The sequence below is a fragment of the Macrotis lagotis genome, chromosome 6 (assembly GCF_037893015.1).
Source record: "Macrotis lagotis isolate mMagLag1 chromosome 6, bilby.v1.9.chrom.fasta, whole genome shotgun sequence".
NCBI lineage: Eukaryota > Metazoa > Chordata > Mammalia > Peramelemorphia > Peramelidae > Macrotis > Macrotis lagotis.
This window is the reverse complement of record NC_133663.1, coordinates 9,694,018-9,710,442: the sequence shown is the minus strand read 5'-3', so window position 1 is coordinate 9,710,442 and position 16,425 is coordinate 9,694,018. Positions and strand designations below refer to the sequence as shown.

General features: G+C 45.6%; 1 protein-coding gene across 4 annotated transcripts in view; it reads right to left on the bottom strand.

The window, feature by feature from the left end:
• Nucleotides 1-16,425, bottom strand: part of MASP1 (MBL associated serine protease 1) — an 88,107-nt gene that overhangs the window by 49,233 nt on the left and 22,449 nt on the right. For all 4 annotated transcript variants that reach the window (XM_074190666.1, XM_074190667.1, XM_074190668.1 and 1 more), the window contains exons 3-4: nt 2,524-2,701; nt 2,223-2,354 (exon numbers count right to left, since the gene is read on the bottom strand). In XM_074190666.1, coding sequence (XP_074046767.1) covers nt 2,223-2,354; nt 2,524-2,701 — 310 coding nt within the window. The remainder of the gene's footprint in view (nt 1-2,222; nt 2,355-2,523; nt 2,702-16,425) is intronic.

The window sequence follows — 16,425 nt, the reverse complement described above, 5'->3', positions numbered from 1 at the left end:
TGACAGCAGTTTTAGAGTTTTCTCTCTTGGTCACACACCCGTATATCACCCTATGCCCAAAGTCAAGCTCCTTGATTAAAAATCAAGTGATTCCCCCATTCTCCTGCTGGTGAGGGGGCAGCCTGCCTAGACCACCTGGTCTGTGGTCCTCACTTGAACTCAGGACCCAAATTTTGTGCTCCTATTCAAGTAATCATAGACTATTTGGTGGCACCTTCTGTTCTGTGTCGCTGCTAAAATCTGAAATCTCCCTGGGGACAAGGACCCTGTCTTTTATTCCTTTGGGGGTCAAGGGATTGATGTGGTGGCTAAAATAGCAGGTACTCCAAAATAATGTTTGCTGAGTTAAAGAGGAAAAAAGCCCACACTACTTGGAGAAGACACCTACTTGTGAACATGGTAGTTGCATTCCCTAACTCCTCACTGCAAAGGTAATTAGAGAAAGCCAGGTAACAGAGAAGAGATTTTGTTTAGTCCTGTAGCTATAAGCAAAGCTGTGGTTTCCTTGGTTAAGCCTCCCTAAGTCCTGCTGGTGAGCTCACTCATGTTTCCTCCACTTGTTGGTTGCTCTCTCTCTTGAGCAATCCCCAGGGGCAACTTGGCCACCTCAGTGCTTCGCAAGGGGCTACCTGGTCTTTGCCTTTTCCAGGGGGCAATTGCAGGGCTCCAACTGGCACTGGAGTCTTTATCCAAGAGAAAGTCGGTCATGTACTTTGTTACTCAAGAGACTAGACCTGGGTGGCCAGTAGATGCCTCCAGGCACCCATGCCCCTCCTCCCCAACAGGTTGAGCCTGTTGAAATTAGGATTACCTGCCAAGCTCAGAAGAGGGTCTCAGTAGAAGGCACCCATCCACATTTTGGGATAGGCATCCACGTGGCACTCAAGTGGAGAAGCTTTACCTTTCTGATGGTTGGGATGTACTATTTTGGTGTTAGGGGGCTGAGATGGATTTCTTTTTTTAAATGAGACTTTTATTGCTTCAATCTATTGAGCTGGAAAGCCTGGGGGCTGGGATTTAAACCTAGAGCCACTTTCTCTAGTACACCATATGGTACAAGGATAATTAAATTATAGGCATACTGAACTGTATGGAACTGATGATTCAGTTCATCCAAACAGACAGCTGAGTTTTAGATCTTGGACCTGCTTTCCCACTCTTCCCACTCACCTGTCAGCAGCCCTGGCATCATGAACATTACCATGCCTGCCCCTCTCCCTCATCACTGGAAGAAGTGTCCCAGCACTTGGGGGTCTCTCTTGGCCACTCAGCCTCAGGTGCATTCTGCTGAGCTGCCTCTTGCCTCAACTTTATTCAACAAAAATTACTAAGACCTACTATGTGTCAGACACTGTTGGGTCTTAGGGGTGCAAAGACAAGTTTGAACCAGTCCCTGACTTTAGGAACCTTCTCTTTTACAGAAGAAATGCAACATTTACCCAGATAAGTAAATACAAAATATAAACATTATATGGCAGTAGGTGTCTTCTCAAAGTATTGTGGGCTTTTTTCAGAGAAGGGGGCAACAGGACATACAACGTGAAAGGAGATGGGTCTTCCATTGTGTTAGGGATTCCAAGAAGTGGAGGTAAAGATGGAAATTATTTCAGGTTGGACATATAAACTGGACAAAAGGCAGGGATAATGGAGGGGAGAAATAGAGCTTTCAGTTACAGAGAGTGGGAGCAATTAGACCAGTTCATCTAGAACATAATTTAGGTGAGGGGGGCAGCAATGTGGAATCAGTCTGGAGAGAGTGAGAGTAGAATCAGATTGTAATGTTCCTCATTTTAGGACTATTTCCTACAGGTCTTCAATCTCAACAAAAGTAGGAAGCCTTTATTGTGCCTCAGTTTCTTCATCTCTAAAATGAGGAAGGACCCTTCCCTTTCTGTTTTGACATTGATGGTGGTGGTGGGATAGAAAAGAAGGAGGATGCTAAGAATCATTAGCTCTTAAATCATCCATGAACTTTAACATTTGATTTTCTAAATATGAGACTGCCCCTTGTCCAATGACCAATACATAGACGTATCACTGGAAGAACTGAATACAATGATTGATGATAGATGGATGGATGGAGCACTTATTATGTGCCTACTGTGTACCATTCTTGGGGATTCTACCCCCCAGTTAGGCTTTGTTGTTGGATCTGGTTCCGGGGCAGCTGTTCCCTTTGAGACCTTCTGGGTTGGGGGTGCAAAGCTGCTGGTCTCCCTTACCTCGGCAAGTCCTGTTGTCTGTGTGGAGGATGTAGCCAATGCGGCAGGAGCAGTAATACCCTCCAATGTAGTTATGGCAATAGTGATCGCAGGCCAGCTCCTCATCGCTCTTTTCAGTACATTCATCCACATCTGCAGGGAGGGGAGGGCACGGAAGGAATGAGGAGGGGGAGAAGGGAGAGGTTGGGGGGGGGGCAGTAGAGCAGACCGGTGACCAGCTTCCAGAAGCACTCCTCTAAGAGGAGAGGGGAGGGGATGAGGCAGCTTCAAGCTATCACACCGCCTCCATGCCTCGACTTACCCACTGCCATGTAATGAGCATCAAAACCAGTGAAGCGTTCCTCATTGGAGAAATCTGATCGGAAAGTGAGGGCCATGAAGGGACCTGGGGAGAGGACCACCTGTTGGCCGGGGGCTTGTTCTGTGTCTGTGGTCTCCCTTCCACAGAAGAGAGCCAGCACCTGGTCCTCAGCTTCTACCTAGAGGAGAAGGACAGTAGAGCAGGTCAGCCTTGACCACAGACTTGGATGTGGAACTCTTCATGGATGTAAAACGCTTCCCCTTCAACTGCTCTGGGAGGTAGGGAGGTAGAGTGACGATGGCTTCAGACTTTTTAACAGATGAAGAAACTGAAGTTGAGAGCTGAAGGAAAACTCCCAGCACCGTCCAACACTGAGGCCTCAATCCTTGAATGTTCGCAAGACATAGTATAGCTATTAACTCCTTAGTTGGTCACAATGAGCCCACAATTACAGGAACTATTGCATCCATTTTACAGATGATGACGCTGAGGCTCAGAGATACAGGAAATGGTGTGGGGACTGTCTTTGCTTAGTGCGTGTAAGAGTCTGGGGTGGTGGTGGTGGTGGGGTTTGAATTAAGCCCTAGGACCAGGCTACTTTCTAACAACTGGGCCTTGGGGGTGATGCCATGTGGCTAGGAGTGTGAAGGGTTGGGATAGAAACAAGGGTTTGGGATATTAGATCTCTGGAGACGAATCTTTTCAGGCTTCTAGCAGCATCATAGGGCAACTGAGGCTGCTAAAGAAGCTGCCCATAGTTCCATGTGGTGATGAGGGTCTGACACTAAGTGGTGGTCGCGTGGGGGAACAAATAGCAGCAGAATTGACAAGGTTTGAATGAATATGGGGCAGAGAGAGGTGAGAGGGAGAGAGAAGAGGGGAGGATGATTGTGGGGATCCGAAGCTGGGAAACTGGGAGGATGGGGGGCCCTTGCCAGAAGAAGAGAAAAAGCCTTCCTGCATATCTGAGTTACAGGCCGAGGGTGGAAAGTTCCCCTTGCCAGATGGATGTGCCTCCCTAGGAGTAGCCAGAAGGGCCCTGCAGGAGATCTGAGGGCCCCATAAATCATTAGCCGAGGCTTCAACTAAGCAGAATAAACAAAGCCTGGGGGCAAACAAGAGTGAATCCAGCTGCTTGGATTTGCCTTTCAAAGAAGCCAAGGCCAAGTCTGAAAAGTTTGCAAGTGGGAGGATTTAGAGTGGCTTAGAGTCACTCGGTCCAGCCTAGTGATTTATCGAAAAGGATGAGAGGCCCAAGATGGCGCAGCGGGTGTCCAAGCCCACACAGGTTGCTTCCCGGGCACCTTCTCCTGAGCACAGGGCTCTGTTCTGTTTGCTTCACTCAAGCCCAAATTGACTGAAGGATCAGACTCAGAGAATGTCGTAGCTGAAAGTGAGAAGGGAGGGAGCTCAGAGCTGGGGCCCTGGGATCAGGAGGGAGCTGACCAACCTCCTCCCTTCATAGAACAAGGGAAGCCACCTGCTTAAGGCCACACAGCTCATTAGTGGGGTCTTTGTGGCCAGTCTCGTAACTGGGTGATCAGATCCTAGGGATCGTCCATATGTGTTATAAGTCTGACTCACAACAGAGTAGTCTGCCACCAGCGGAAAGGTGTGTGTTCTAAATCTATTCATGGGTGCATCCAAGGACTGCCCTAGGATTCTCAAAGGGGAAACCCTGGGGATGCCAGTGGCCAGTTAGGGATCCTTCATGATACAGACATTGTCCTTTGTGCATCCTTCAGAGGACGTGGCCCTTGGAGGCAGATGGACCTCTGAGAGGGTCTGAGGTGGGGCTGTGCCAGAGGTATTTGATGCTTGCTGGGATAACAATGCCCTCTCCAAGATAGTAAAGGGCAGCTAGTGGATAGAGCACTGGCCTTGGAGTCAGGAGAACCCAGGTTCGAATCTGGTCTCCGACACTGGATATTTGCTAGTTGTATGACCCTGGGTAAGTCGCTTAAACCTGATTGTCTCCCATTCAAGGTCATCTCCGGTCATCCTCATTCTTTTCTGGTCACTGGACTCAGATGACTCCAGAGAAGAAAGTGAGGCTGACAGCACAGCCCCCCCGCCCCCCATCCAGTTCATATGCTTGTCATCGCATCACCTCCCTGATGTTGTGGTCTTCTTCAAAAATGAAGGACAAACATTAGGACCATTCATTCCATGACACAACTTTGTGACTATTGAAGTCCATGAGCTGGTTGCCGACCTCTCTTGGCTGAATCGCTAAGGCCCTCACTGAGCTTGCAAGGCAACAGGCCCTATCAAAGCCTGCCCTCTGCTGGCATAGCCTCCAAGAACACAGGATCACCCCTGCAGCCTTGTCGGGGAGCAGGCATGTGGGATCCTAGATCTAGAAGTGGAAAGGGCTCCGGAGGACCTCTAAGACACCCTCTCCTTTTAAAGGCGAGGTTCGGGGAAATTAAGTGACTTCTCCAAGGTATCTGTGTAGCAAATGGAAGAGCTGGGGATTTCAGCGTAGGTCCTTTGGCTTCCGAACCAGAGTGCTGAGTGCTTGGCTGATAATTGTTGACCCCATTGACTGACCCACTGTTGTGCCTGCTGGTCTGCCCCCAGCCAAGAGCTACAGCTGGAATCTTAATCTAAGCCACGTGAGTGCCCATCAGCTCTCAGTAAATGAGCCAGCCAGGCTGTTTGGACACTTCTTTCCACACAATGCTATGTTTTGTTTATTTAAGTGACAGTTGCTAGGTCTTCGTTTGCCAAGATAACATTTAAAAACACTCCAACCTCCTTCCCCAAATTGGCCTGGGGAGACAAGAGAAGAGAGAAGCAGTGGACGGGGAGAGAGGGGCAAGAAGAGGGGGAGAGGAGAGAGAAGCATGCGGAGCTCCGTTGCCAACGAGTGGCTTCTGCAGAACCTCCCCCTTCCTGGGGGATGCTTCTGCAGTTTGGACTTTGTGCTGGAGCTCCTCCATGAAGAAGGTGAACCTACATCCCACAACCTCAGAAAACGAAAGCGTGTGATCTGATCCATGGTGTGTGTGGCCTGGTCACTGGGCAAGTTAAATAAAATCTTGAAATCCTTTCTCCTTTCTTCTCCTGAAGAGTTCAAAGTAGTTAAGAAGAAGATCTCCAGGTTATCAAGGAATTCTGAGATTTACTCAGTGAGTCAGCAAGCATTTATTAATTGCTTGCTGTATACCACTAAGCAGTTCCCATCCTTGAGAAACTGGAAATAGAGAGCGGCTAGGTGGTGCAGTAGACAGAGCACTGACCCTGGAGTCAGGAGGATGTCAGTTCAGATCTGGTCTCAGACACTTAATAATCGCCTAGCTGTGTGGCCTTGGGCAAGTCATTTTGTCCCACTGCCCCACAAAAGTGAGAGAGAGAGAGAGAGAGAGAGAGAGAGAGAGAGAGAGAGAGAACACTGAGGAGCTGGTTCAAATCCTGGCTTTGTTGCCGACTACATGAAGGACCTTGGACCTTCATTTTCTCTTCTATGAATAAAGATGTCAGTCTAGATGACCTCTGTGGTCCTTTTCCTTTCTAGCTCCAGACCTCTTGGCATGACATATCTGACAGGTGCGTGGGAAACACCCCACTGGAGAAGATCCTTTAAGGTGAAGTTTTGCTCTGTTGAATTCATAGACAATGACCAAGAAATCCACTGGGATCTTCTCCTTGCACCTGGCGGTCAATGGAGTGACTGCAAAGATGTGTGTCCTGCTGTCGGCGTCTGGAAAAGAGGTGTTCTTCAGCCACTTGGGCCATCTTGTATGACGGGCCAGGCTGTCTCCTTTTTGAAGAAGACCACAACATCAGGGAGGCGATGACAGGACTGAACTAACTCAACCACGATGGGAGGCGCAATGGGTAGTGAATTGAATGAAATGTTTACTGAATTGAATTGGAAATTGGAAAAGGAGCAAGGGGAAGGGATGGCCGGGGTTCCACCTTGGACTATCTATGCTGATAGTACTGCACCATTAGAGGAAGCCTACATGATTCTGACTCTTAAAGGCAGAAGAGCCAATGTGCCCGCTGGCACGGAAGGGTGGGCCTGGGCATCCCTCTCGAACAGTGAACGTTCACATGTTCCCATTTGGGAAAGGCACGGGTCAGGCTGGAGTGGCCCCTGAGAGTCTTATCTCCTTCCTCTGGACCTGATTCAAGGGAGGACATGGAACAAGGCTGGGCCTCTGGCAGTCCCATAAACAAAGAGGTTGCTGGCCCCAGTCAGGCTCTGCTGCCTCTTCTGTGAAGTGTATACTTTCCCTCATATCATTTACAATCCCAGAGCAGCCTGGTAATGAAATCCTTTCTCCTTGTTTGGAGAGTTTGCCTGAGGGGTCATTGAGTCAACATTTTCACTAGAGAAGCTTCCTCAGACTGTGTAGCTTCAAATGTGGAAGTGAAACTCTCTCCAATAAACCCCCGAGGGGCTCCCCCGAGCTCTCTGGGCTGCCCTGCCCCCCTCCACTTCCTGTGGTTGCTACCAAGACCCTTTGTCCAATGACTTCATTCTCCTGGGCCAGTCAGAGCCTGGATTCAGCCAGGAACACTTGCCCTTCAGCCTCCTTTACCAAGAGGCTGCCCTATGGTTTTTGACACAACTGTTGGTCACCTGGCATCAATACCTGGCCCTGGCCGGGGTCTGGTCATGTCACAGACACTGAAGTCACCGTCCCTGGCCTGAGATAATGAGAGTTAACAAGTCAATTAATCAACTGGCATGTATTAAATATATTCTCTATATAACAAACAAAGAAAGGCAAAAAAGGAGTTCTTGCCCTCAAGGGGCTCTTATTCTTATGGAGGTGACCACATGTAAATGGTAGCATTCATATAAGATAGAGACTTGAGGACAGGGCAGTGATGTCAAATGGGATTTGGAACTGAGTGTATAAAAAAGTCAAAGAATCTATGAGATGAAGAGAGGGGTGAGAGTATCCCTAGCAAGGGGGAGAGACAGGGGCAAATTCTACGGTGGGAGATCAGGAGAAATCATGTTTCTGAGTTCAAATTCAGCCTAAGATACTTACTAGCTGGGTGACCCTGGGCAAGTCACTTTGCCCTGCTTGCCTCAGTTTCCTCATCTATAAAATAAGCTGGAAAAGGAAATGGCAGATCACTCCAGTAACCCCAAAATGAGGTCCTGAAGAGCTGGACAGGACCGAAATGACTCGACAACAATGGGAGGTGTAAAATACATGAAATATTTATTGAATTGAAAACTAGAAAAGTAGCAAGGAGCTCCTTTGTAAAACACTTTAGATCTCAAACCTAAGATTTCCTCTACCTGGAGGTAGAGGGGAAATCTCTGGGTTTTACTAAATGAAATGGTGGTGGAGGAGGAGGACATGGTCCTATGTTTCAGAAAAAAGCACTTTGTGGCTAAGTAGAGGAGAGATTTGAGGCCACAAAGACTGGAGGCAGAAAAACCAAATGAGGAGGTGATTGCAATAGTCCAGGAGAGGTGATGAGAACACTTTCCAAGGATTTGTGAATGGAGAGAAGGGAATGAGAGGTGTGAGGGAAGTAGAGATGAGAAGATTTGGCAAGTGTTTGCATTTGGGAGGAGGAGATTGGGGTCCAAGAGAGTAAGAAATGAAAGATGGAACCCATTTGCAAGTCTGATGAGCAGGAGAATGGTGATGTCCTAAACAGTAAGGGAGAAGTTTGGAAATGCTGATGATTGGGATGGAGATGGGGATAATAGCATTAACAACTGTAAAACTGTAAGATTTATGAATGTTTTTATAGTCATTATCGTATTGGGCTCTTACCATAACCCAGAAGATGCAGCCTTGTTTTTTGTTTTAATAATTATTGTCATTTTATAAAAACAGAAACTGAGTCTGAGAAGGGCAAGATCATAGGAAAAGCAGGATTGTGACTCTAGAACTGGAAATTTCTTTGAGGTCATGTAGCCCAACCCCTCATTTTATAGATGAGAAAACTGAGACCCAGAGTAGGAAGTGATTCATCCAAGGGTCACATGGATTATTCTTGATCTAAGATTAAGCATCAAGATTGCTTTAATCACTCACCAGTAATTCTTAAACTTTTTGGTCTCAGGATCATAAAAGGTGCTTTGAAAAATTCCTGAGGACCCCAAAGAGCTTTTGCTTATATGGTTTCTAGCTATTGATAGTTACTGTATTAGAAACTAAACATCTAAATATGATTATGAAACTAGCTCTGACTTCCTTAAAAAGTCTCGAGGACTCTCCAGGATCCCTGGACACACTGTGAAAGTCACTGAATTTAAGCATTTTAATCCAGGAGGGAGTAGCAGCACAGATCTCCCCAAGGGACTAAGAAGGAGAACCTCCCTGCAGACCACAACCCAGGAACCTCACCCTTTCCTTCCCCTGATCCCCTCCCTCCCCAACCCACAGATTTCTGGAGCCACAGATTCTGTTTCTACACTGTTCCCCCTGGATCCCTGACGTACTTTACAGTTCAGATTGAGGTGGGCACCCATGGATTAATGCAGTAGAATCTTGGCTGTTTTATATTTGTCTGTGCAGGGAGGCTCCTTTGATTCTCTCCCCTAGGGAGACCTCCTTTCTTTCCCAGCAGAGCTGACAAGTGGTCTCAAGGACTACAAGCTTAGCATCTTCGTTAGGCAGTGAGAGTGAGGAGTCCCACCTTCAATGTGAGTGAAGAGTCCCACCTTCAGTGTGAACTTGCTTGTAACACCTTCTAGGCGTCATAGGGCAGGAAATCACTGATCGGTCCTAAGCTCTGCCTTGGGGATCCCTCCCTCATCAGTAGTTCCAACAGATACCAGTCAACAGGACACTTGTCCATAGAACTGCCCTTCTTCAGAGGGTAACCAGACCTGAAAACTCTGTCTGATGGCTGGGCATTGTCAAGAGGGGTCAAACAAGCGATTAGGAAAGAAATGGGGATGAGGAAGAGAGGCAGGGGTGGTGTCAGAATGTAGAGAATGGTGGCAATCAGTAGAGGGACCTGAAGGGAGAGTCCCAGGAGGGGAGACCTCACCATAAGGAGCACATGGGTAGGAGAATCGGGGAACCTTAGACATGGGTGGTTCTTCAGAGGTCCTGAGTTAGCCTGAATCTGACTAAGAAGCCATTCTGTAATATGTCAACTTTTACATGAAGGCCATCTGTCATGGGGGAGCTCACTACCTTCCAAGGCAGTCTGAGGCACATTGATGCAGCTCTGCTTATTGGGAAGTTTCTCTTGACATTCAGACTAAATCATCTCTTTGTACCCATCCACCCAATCTGTTCTCTACAGCTGAGCAGAATTCATTTTCAACCCTCTTCCTGAATACCCCTTTACATACTTAAGGACAGACCACTAGCAGATCCCACAGAGTCAAACATCCCCAGGTCTTCTGATCATCCTTGCATGGTCCAGTCCCTAGGTCCTTCATTTCTACTTCTGAGCGACTCCAAGCCTCCAGCTTCCTTAGTTTTCTCCAATTAGAGCTCAGAAACTCACTCGGGGGACCTTGGGTCCAGTGGGGATATCCCTTCACTTGCCCAACCCTGGGGCCAATGTGGCATTGCCCGGACATCCCCAAGACTTGCTTCTCATCCTCACTTTCCACTGAGCACTCCCCATAGGTCATCTTTTCCTGTGAGAATGAAGGCAGGGCCTTATGTCCTTCCTGTTTGCTCTTCATCCTATCCCCAGGTCTTAAGGAACAATGCCTGAGACAACGAGCTTAATGCCTTTTTTCCTTCCTTCCTTCCTTCCTTCCTTCCTTCCTTCCTTCCTTCCTTCCTTCCTTCCTTCCTTCCTTCCTTCCTTCTCTCCCTCTCCTCCTCTTCTTCTTCTTCCTCTTTCTGTCTCCTCTGTCTCTCTGTCTCTCTGTCTCTCTGTCTCTCTGTCTCTCTCTCTCTCTGTCTCTGTCTCTCTCTCTCTCTGTCTCTCTGTCTCTCTGTCTCTCTCTCTCTCTCTCTCTCTCTCTCTCTCTGTTTTTCTTGCATCACCTCATTGGTGCCCACAGAATAACATGTGAGCCATTGCATCACTCCTAGACCGGAGCCTGGATGAATCGTGACCGTGGGCCACAGTTCCTTCTCCCCTTCCTCCGAGCACACATGCCTTTACAGAGCACGCCGACCTACCCACCTCGCTCGTGCCCCAAATGGCCGCTGGGTGGCCCAGGTTGTCACTCGTGCTCCCCCGTCGCCTGCTCTGACAACCCCGCCTTGGCTCACACCACTTTGCTCCAGTCTCTTTCTGACTTGAACCTCCAATCTGCTCCTTTACTACAGAGGGTAGTTTGCTACTACCATGGGATCCAATGGAGCAGCTAGATAACATTGTGGATAAACTGCTGGACCTGGAGTCAGGCGGGGAGAGTTCAAATCCTGCCCCAGACAGTTATTAGCTGTATGCCTCTGGGCAACTCCATTTTTCCTGACTGCCTCAGTTTCCTTGTCTGGAAGGAGGGAATAATAATAGCTTTTACCTCCCAAGGTGGTTGTGAGAAACAAATGAGATCATAATGGTAAAGCACTTTACAATCCAGAGCTAAACACAGGATAGCTTTATTTCTATTATTATTTTTCATGCTTTTTCCACATCTTGGGGCACCTTAGCTCTTACCTGTCAAGCCTCCCAATCTGTCATGGACTCTTAGGAGTAGAGCTGCAGGGGTCCTAGAGATCAAAGTGGAAACTTCTCATTCTACACATCACGAAACGGAGGCCAAGTCTGAATTTGAACCCAGCTCACCTCCCACTATATAATACTTTTCCTTGAATTCCCATGTGGAGAATTCTTTTCCTCCCAGAGCTGCCTCTTTCTCCCTCACAGCCTCCAAGGTGTCTACCACCAAGTATTTCCCCCATTTCGTACATGTGGAAATTTATCTATAATCTTATGATTATCATCATTTTTTGGATGGTTGAAAGAAATGCATTATCTGAGCTGAGCGTAATGTGGTGAAACTTAAACAAACACATAGGAAGAGATAAAAAAAGAGTGATCATCTCATGTAAATGATGTGTAAAAGGAAAAAGTGATACAGAAGAAGCTAATGGAGGTAGTACCAAAAATCTAACTCTCAGCAAAAATGGGATAAAGAGGGGTGACTGGGTACCACAGTGGATAGAGCACCAGCCCTGGAGTCAGGAGGACCTGAGTTCAAATGCAGCCTCAGATACTTAATTACCTAGCCGTGTGGCCTTGGGCAAGCCACTTAACCCCATTGCCTTGCCAAAAACCAAAATGGGGTAAAGATTATAAAAGTCTTCTAAATTCAGAAATAAGAGGGCAAGGGGAGAAGGTGGGGCGAGGATGGGGGAGGGACTTTTAGAGGGGTGGGTAGGTAAAGGAATAGGAAGGCTCAGGAGCAAACAAGAGTGAAGCAGAGGAGGGAGCCTGGAAATGGGGTGAGATAGTGAGGAAAAAAGGAAGGAGGAAAATCTAGAACAAAGAATTGTAGCTTAGAAGGGGAATGGGCTGAATTTATCCATAAAACCGAAATGGAAAGCAGATTAAAAATTTGAATTCATCAATATGTAGCTTTCAAAAAACTATGACAGAAAATCTCTCACTGAGGATGTGGTTGGGATGGAATATTGGTTTAAAAATAAGAGATGCACATACAAAGATAAAATTAAGGGCAGGAGAGAATTTATCATGTTAAAAAAGCAGGGATATTTCATGAACTCTGACAATATTAAAGTTAAAACAGATTTAATCAAAAGTGAAAAATAGAGAAGCTACACTATGTGACAGCAGTATTATTCAATATTGTTTAGACTATTTAAAATACTCAGACCATATAAAATATTTGAGCTTGTACCAGTCATAGCAGATACAGGAACTATATGAACATAGACATAAAACCACTTTTTGTATAAATCAGATCTAAATAATTGAAGTAATATTTATTATTCATGGTTAGGTAAAACCAATATATATATATATATATTTTTTGCAAGGCAATGGGGTTAAGTGGCTTGCCCAAGGCCACACAGCTAGTGTCTGAGGTCAGATTTGAACCCAAGTCCTCCTGATTCCAGGACCGGTGCTCTATCCACTGCGTCACCTAGCTGCCCCCAAACCAATATATTTTTTAAAATAATTTTACCTAACTAGTTTATTTTTTTTAATGTAATCCCAATTAATTCAGTAAAAATTATTTTACTGAGCTAGAAATAATGTTAATAAAGATCATTTAGAGGAGCAAAAGATGAGGAACTTCAAGGAAACTAGGGGGAAAAGATGTAAATGAAGTAGATTCAGTGGTATTAGACTTTAAATTATGTATGTAGTATGTATGCATATATGTATATATGTATGTATGAGAGAGCTTTGTTGAAGCATATAAAGAATAATTTTCATTATTTTATTTCATTGCAAGCCAATGGGGTTCAGTGATTTGGCCAAGGTCACACAGTTAGGTAATTAGCAAATGCCTGAGGATGGATTTGAACTCAGGTCCTCCTGACTCCAGGACTGATTCTCTATCCACTATGCCACTTAGCTTCCCCAATTCTGATTATTTTAAACTTCAATTTTCTTGTATAAATAAAACCTATGTAGTCAGGAGTAAAAGGAATGCAGAAAATCGGGGAAAACAAAACTCTCACAGGCAATCTCTCAGATAGGATAGGATTGGTTTGGAATACTGCTGTGATGTAGGAAATGATGAACTGGTTCATTTAGAAAAACATAGGAAGACTTGAACCTATGAAAGAAGATGCTATTCACTTTCAGAAAGACAGATGACAGGAGGAAATAGGCATCGTGTGGTCTTACGAGCCCATATGTGTATATTTGAGATATTTGAGTAGGTTTATAGAGATCTATTATATATATATTTTTATATAGATATATTTTGCTTAATTTAGGATAGGAGGAGAGAAAGGAAGGGTAAAAAATAAAGTAAAAGATGCTTATTAGAGAACAAAAAACCACAAAGAATCAAAGAAAAGCTGGGCAGCTTTGAAAACTGTGTAGTGTTTATTATATAGATTTTCTTGAAATGGGAATTTATTGAATTCTCTCATGATCTGCTGGTATATGTAATTGCTTTTTTTCTCATTTTGTTTTAAAGTATAAAATAAAAAAATTGCGAAAAAATAAGCTATGGTAACATTTGCCTATCAAAAAAGAAAGAAAGAAAGAAAGAAAGAAAGAAAGAAAGAAAGAAAGAAAGAAGGAAGGAAGGAAAGAAAGAAAGAAAGAAAGAAAGAAAGAAAGAAAAGAAAAGAAAAGAAAAGAAAGGGAAACCAACCTTTGAATTGGTTCTTGCAAACTAAGGCATGGGTAATTAGAAATGAGGTGGTGAAAATGCTGCTATTCTCATTTTATAGTTGAGGAAACTGAGTTCCTTAGAGAGGAACAGGCTTGTCTAAATGACAAAAATGAGACTTGAACCCGTGACTCCAGGATTCTCAGAGCTCTTTGCAAAACTTTCCTGCTAGCCACCCTGACCCTCTTTCTGGTGCCTGAACTCAGAACTCTTATCTCTGAACTCTGGACCTCTGCCAGATTCTCCTCACGGACAGTTACTCCTCTCTTCTGTCTCTTATGAGTTTTCTTACAAGCTTCCTTCAAGTCTCATTTCGAGTGACATTGCTTACAGGAAGCTTCTCCTGATTGTCCCACTTGGAACTTTTTTTTGGCAAGGCAATGGGGTTAAGTGACTTGCCCAAGGCCACACAGCTAGGTGACTATTAAGTATCTGAGGTTGGATTTGAACTCAGGTCCTCCTGACTTCAGGGCCGGTGCTCTATCCACTGTGCCAGCCAGCTGCCCCATTGGAATTTCTTTCCAATCCATTTTCTTTTCTGTAGATGTGAGCATCCCCTAAGAACAGGTGAATTCCTTGAGGATTCTTTTGATTTGTTTGGGTCCTTGTACCTGGAATTTCTTGTACATAATAGATGCTGAATAAATGTTAGCACAGATCCTAGTATGAGGTGAGTGCTTATTTCATTCATTCATTATTCATTCATTCATCTGTTGAGCATGGAGTGCTGGCAGATCACCTCACAGTTCAGAGTAGAATTATTGTGTTTAATTCTATTTCCCCACTTTTATGAGCCTTGTAAATTAAAAAGACTCTATGACTGTGCATAATTATTTTTGCTATTATTAAGGATATTTCTTTGAGCTAAGGTTTTCTCAGTGTGCCCATGGGCTCCACCAAGGCCTCCATGTGATCTGAGGGCTATTTCCTCTGGACATTATTTCTTAACCCAAAAGGTCTGCAGTTCTGTAAGGACCCTTGGCATCCTTGACACCAGGATTCTTTCCATTGACGTAGATGGAAACCCCACCATGTCTGGGTTGAGCATCTTTATGAGGGGCTGGAGCCAAACCCTCATCACCAGCCTCAATGAACTTGGCCAGTTCTTGGGTGGCAAGAGGGCCAGCAGCTCCCCAGGCTAAGGGACAACTGTTGGGCTTGTGCTCTTCAGGCAGACTTTAGAAACCCAGGGGGGACCCCTACACCCAGGGATGTTCTGGAGTGAGCTCCAATGGCAAGTCAATTGTTAAATTCTCGGTGTGAACACATACCTCAGGAATTGGCAAATGCTACAAATCAAGGCTTGGTTTATTGTTTTGTTGATTGTCTAGACTCAACAAAACGATGGAGAAAATGTTAAAAATGTCGATTAATCTTTGTTTTCAGAGAGTCAGTGGTTAAACATTGACCATCAACACCATTGCTCACAAGAAAAGGGGCCCATGCCTGCGAAGGGATACAGGCCCGGACCATGGTCTATTAAATGGGGGGTTGGCTTAGATCATCTTTCACCTCCCTTCCAGTGGAAGACTTCTGGCTCAATACTCCTTGTACTCAAATTCCCTTAACTTCTCTGGGTCTCATCTTATCCTTCTGAAAAAGAAAGTATTCTCTGCCCATTTCCCTCTTCCAGTGTCCTTATAAGAGTATGAAGGTCTTCTCATCTCAGGGCAAATTCTACCCTAGTGGGAGGTGACCCATAACTCAGAGAGGTTCCTGAGAAACCTTTAGGAAATACTGCTGTTATTATCATCAGTGGGGAAGAGCTTCTCTTTTCACTAGTGAAGAAGCTGGGTCCCAGAGAGGTTTTACAATTCACCCAAAGTCAATACAGCTCTTTAGGGGCAGGGCTGAGACCTTACTGCCCCAGGTTTCCTGTTTCCATGCCAGGGATCTGATTTCTCTTTTTTCCTTCTCGCTTGCCCTTCTCTTACTCCCTTGCTCTTTCCCAATGTATCTGACTAGCCCTAATAAGCTAGGTTTTAGCCATGATCAGCTTCATAGGTCAGGAAATGATCCTATAAGTCATATTGGTTCTGAAATTTGCCAAGTCTTTCAGGGTACATCATGTCATCTGAGTAACCTTGTGAAGTAGATTTTTTTATTAGTATCTCCATTCTAAGAGATGGGGAAAATGAGGCACATCGGAGTTAAGAGACTTGCCCAAGGCAGGAGCATTATCCAGCTTTAGCTGAATGGAACCTCAGAGAACATCATTTTACAGATGAGGAAAGTGTGTGGGACCCAGAAGGAGGCAGGTTAAAGTCTCGCAGTGGATTGGTGGCCAAGCTGGCATCGGCACTAATGTCTCCATCCTCCCAGTGACTATGCACGGTTAGGTCTGGTAATATGTACCAGGACCAAATTGAAGAAGGCTCTAGACACAAGGAGGGTATTGTTCCGATATCATGGCTAAAGGTCAAAAACAATGGGTGGGGCAGAGCAGCAGCTGGCAGGTCCCTGGGAGGCTGGGAAAGTGGTGGCTTCCAGGATGCACCCCGGGTGGATGGGGAGGGGGACAAGACTCAGAGCACAAATGCAAGAGGGGAGAAGAAAGGGTCTGAGTCCTGGGAATCCACAGCCAGGGACATCCTGCAGGTGGGGAGTAGGGGCTTGGCTCTTTTTTCCAGGCAGAGGCTGGGAGAGAGAGGGAGGGGGTCGTCTGGGAAAGAGGAATG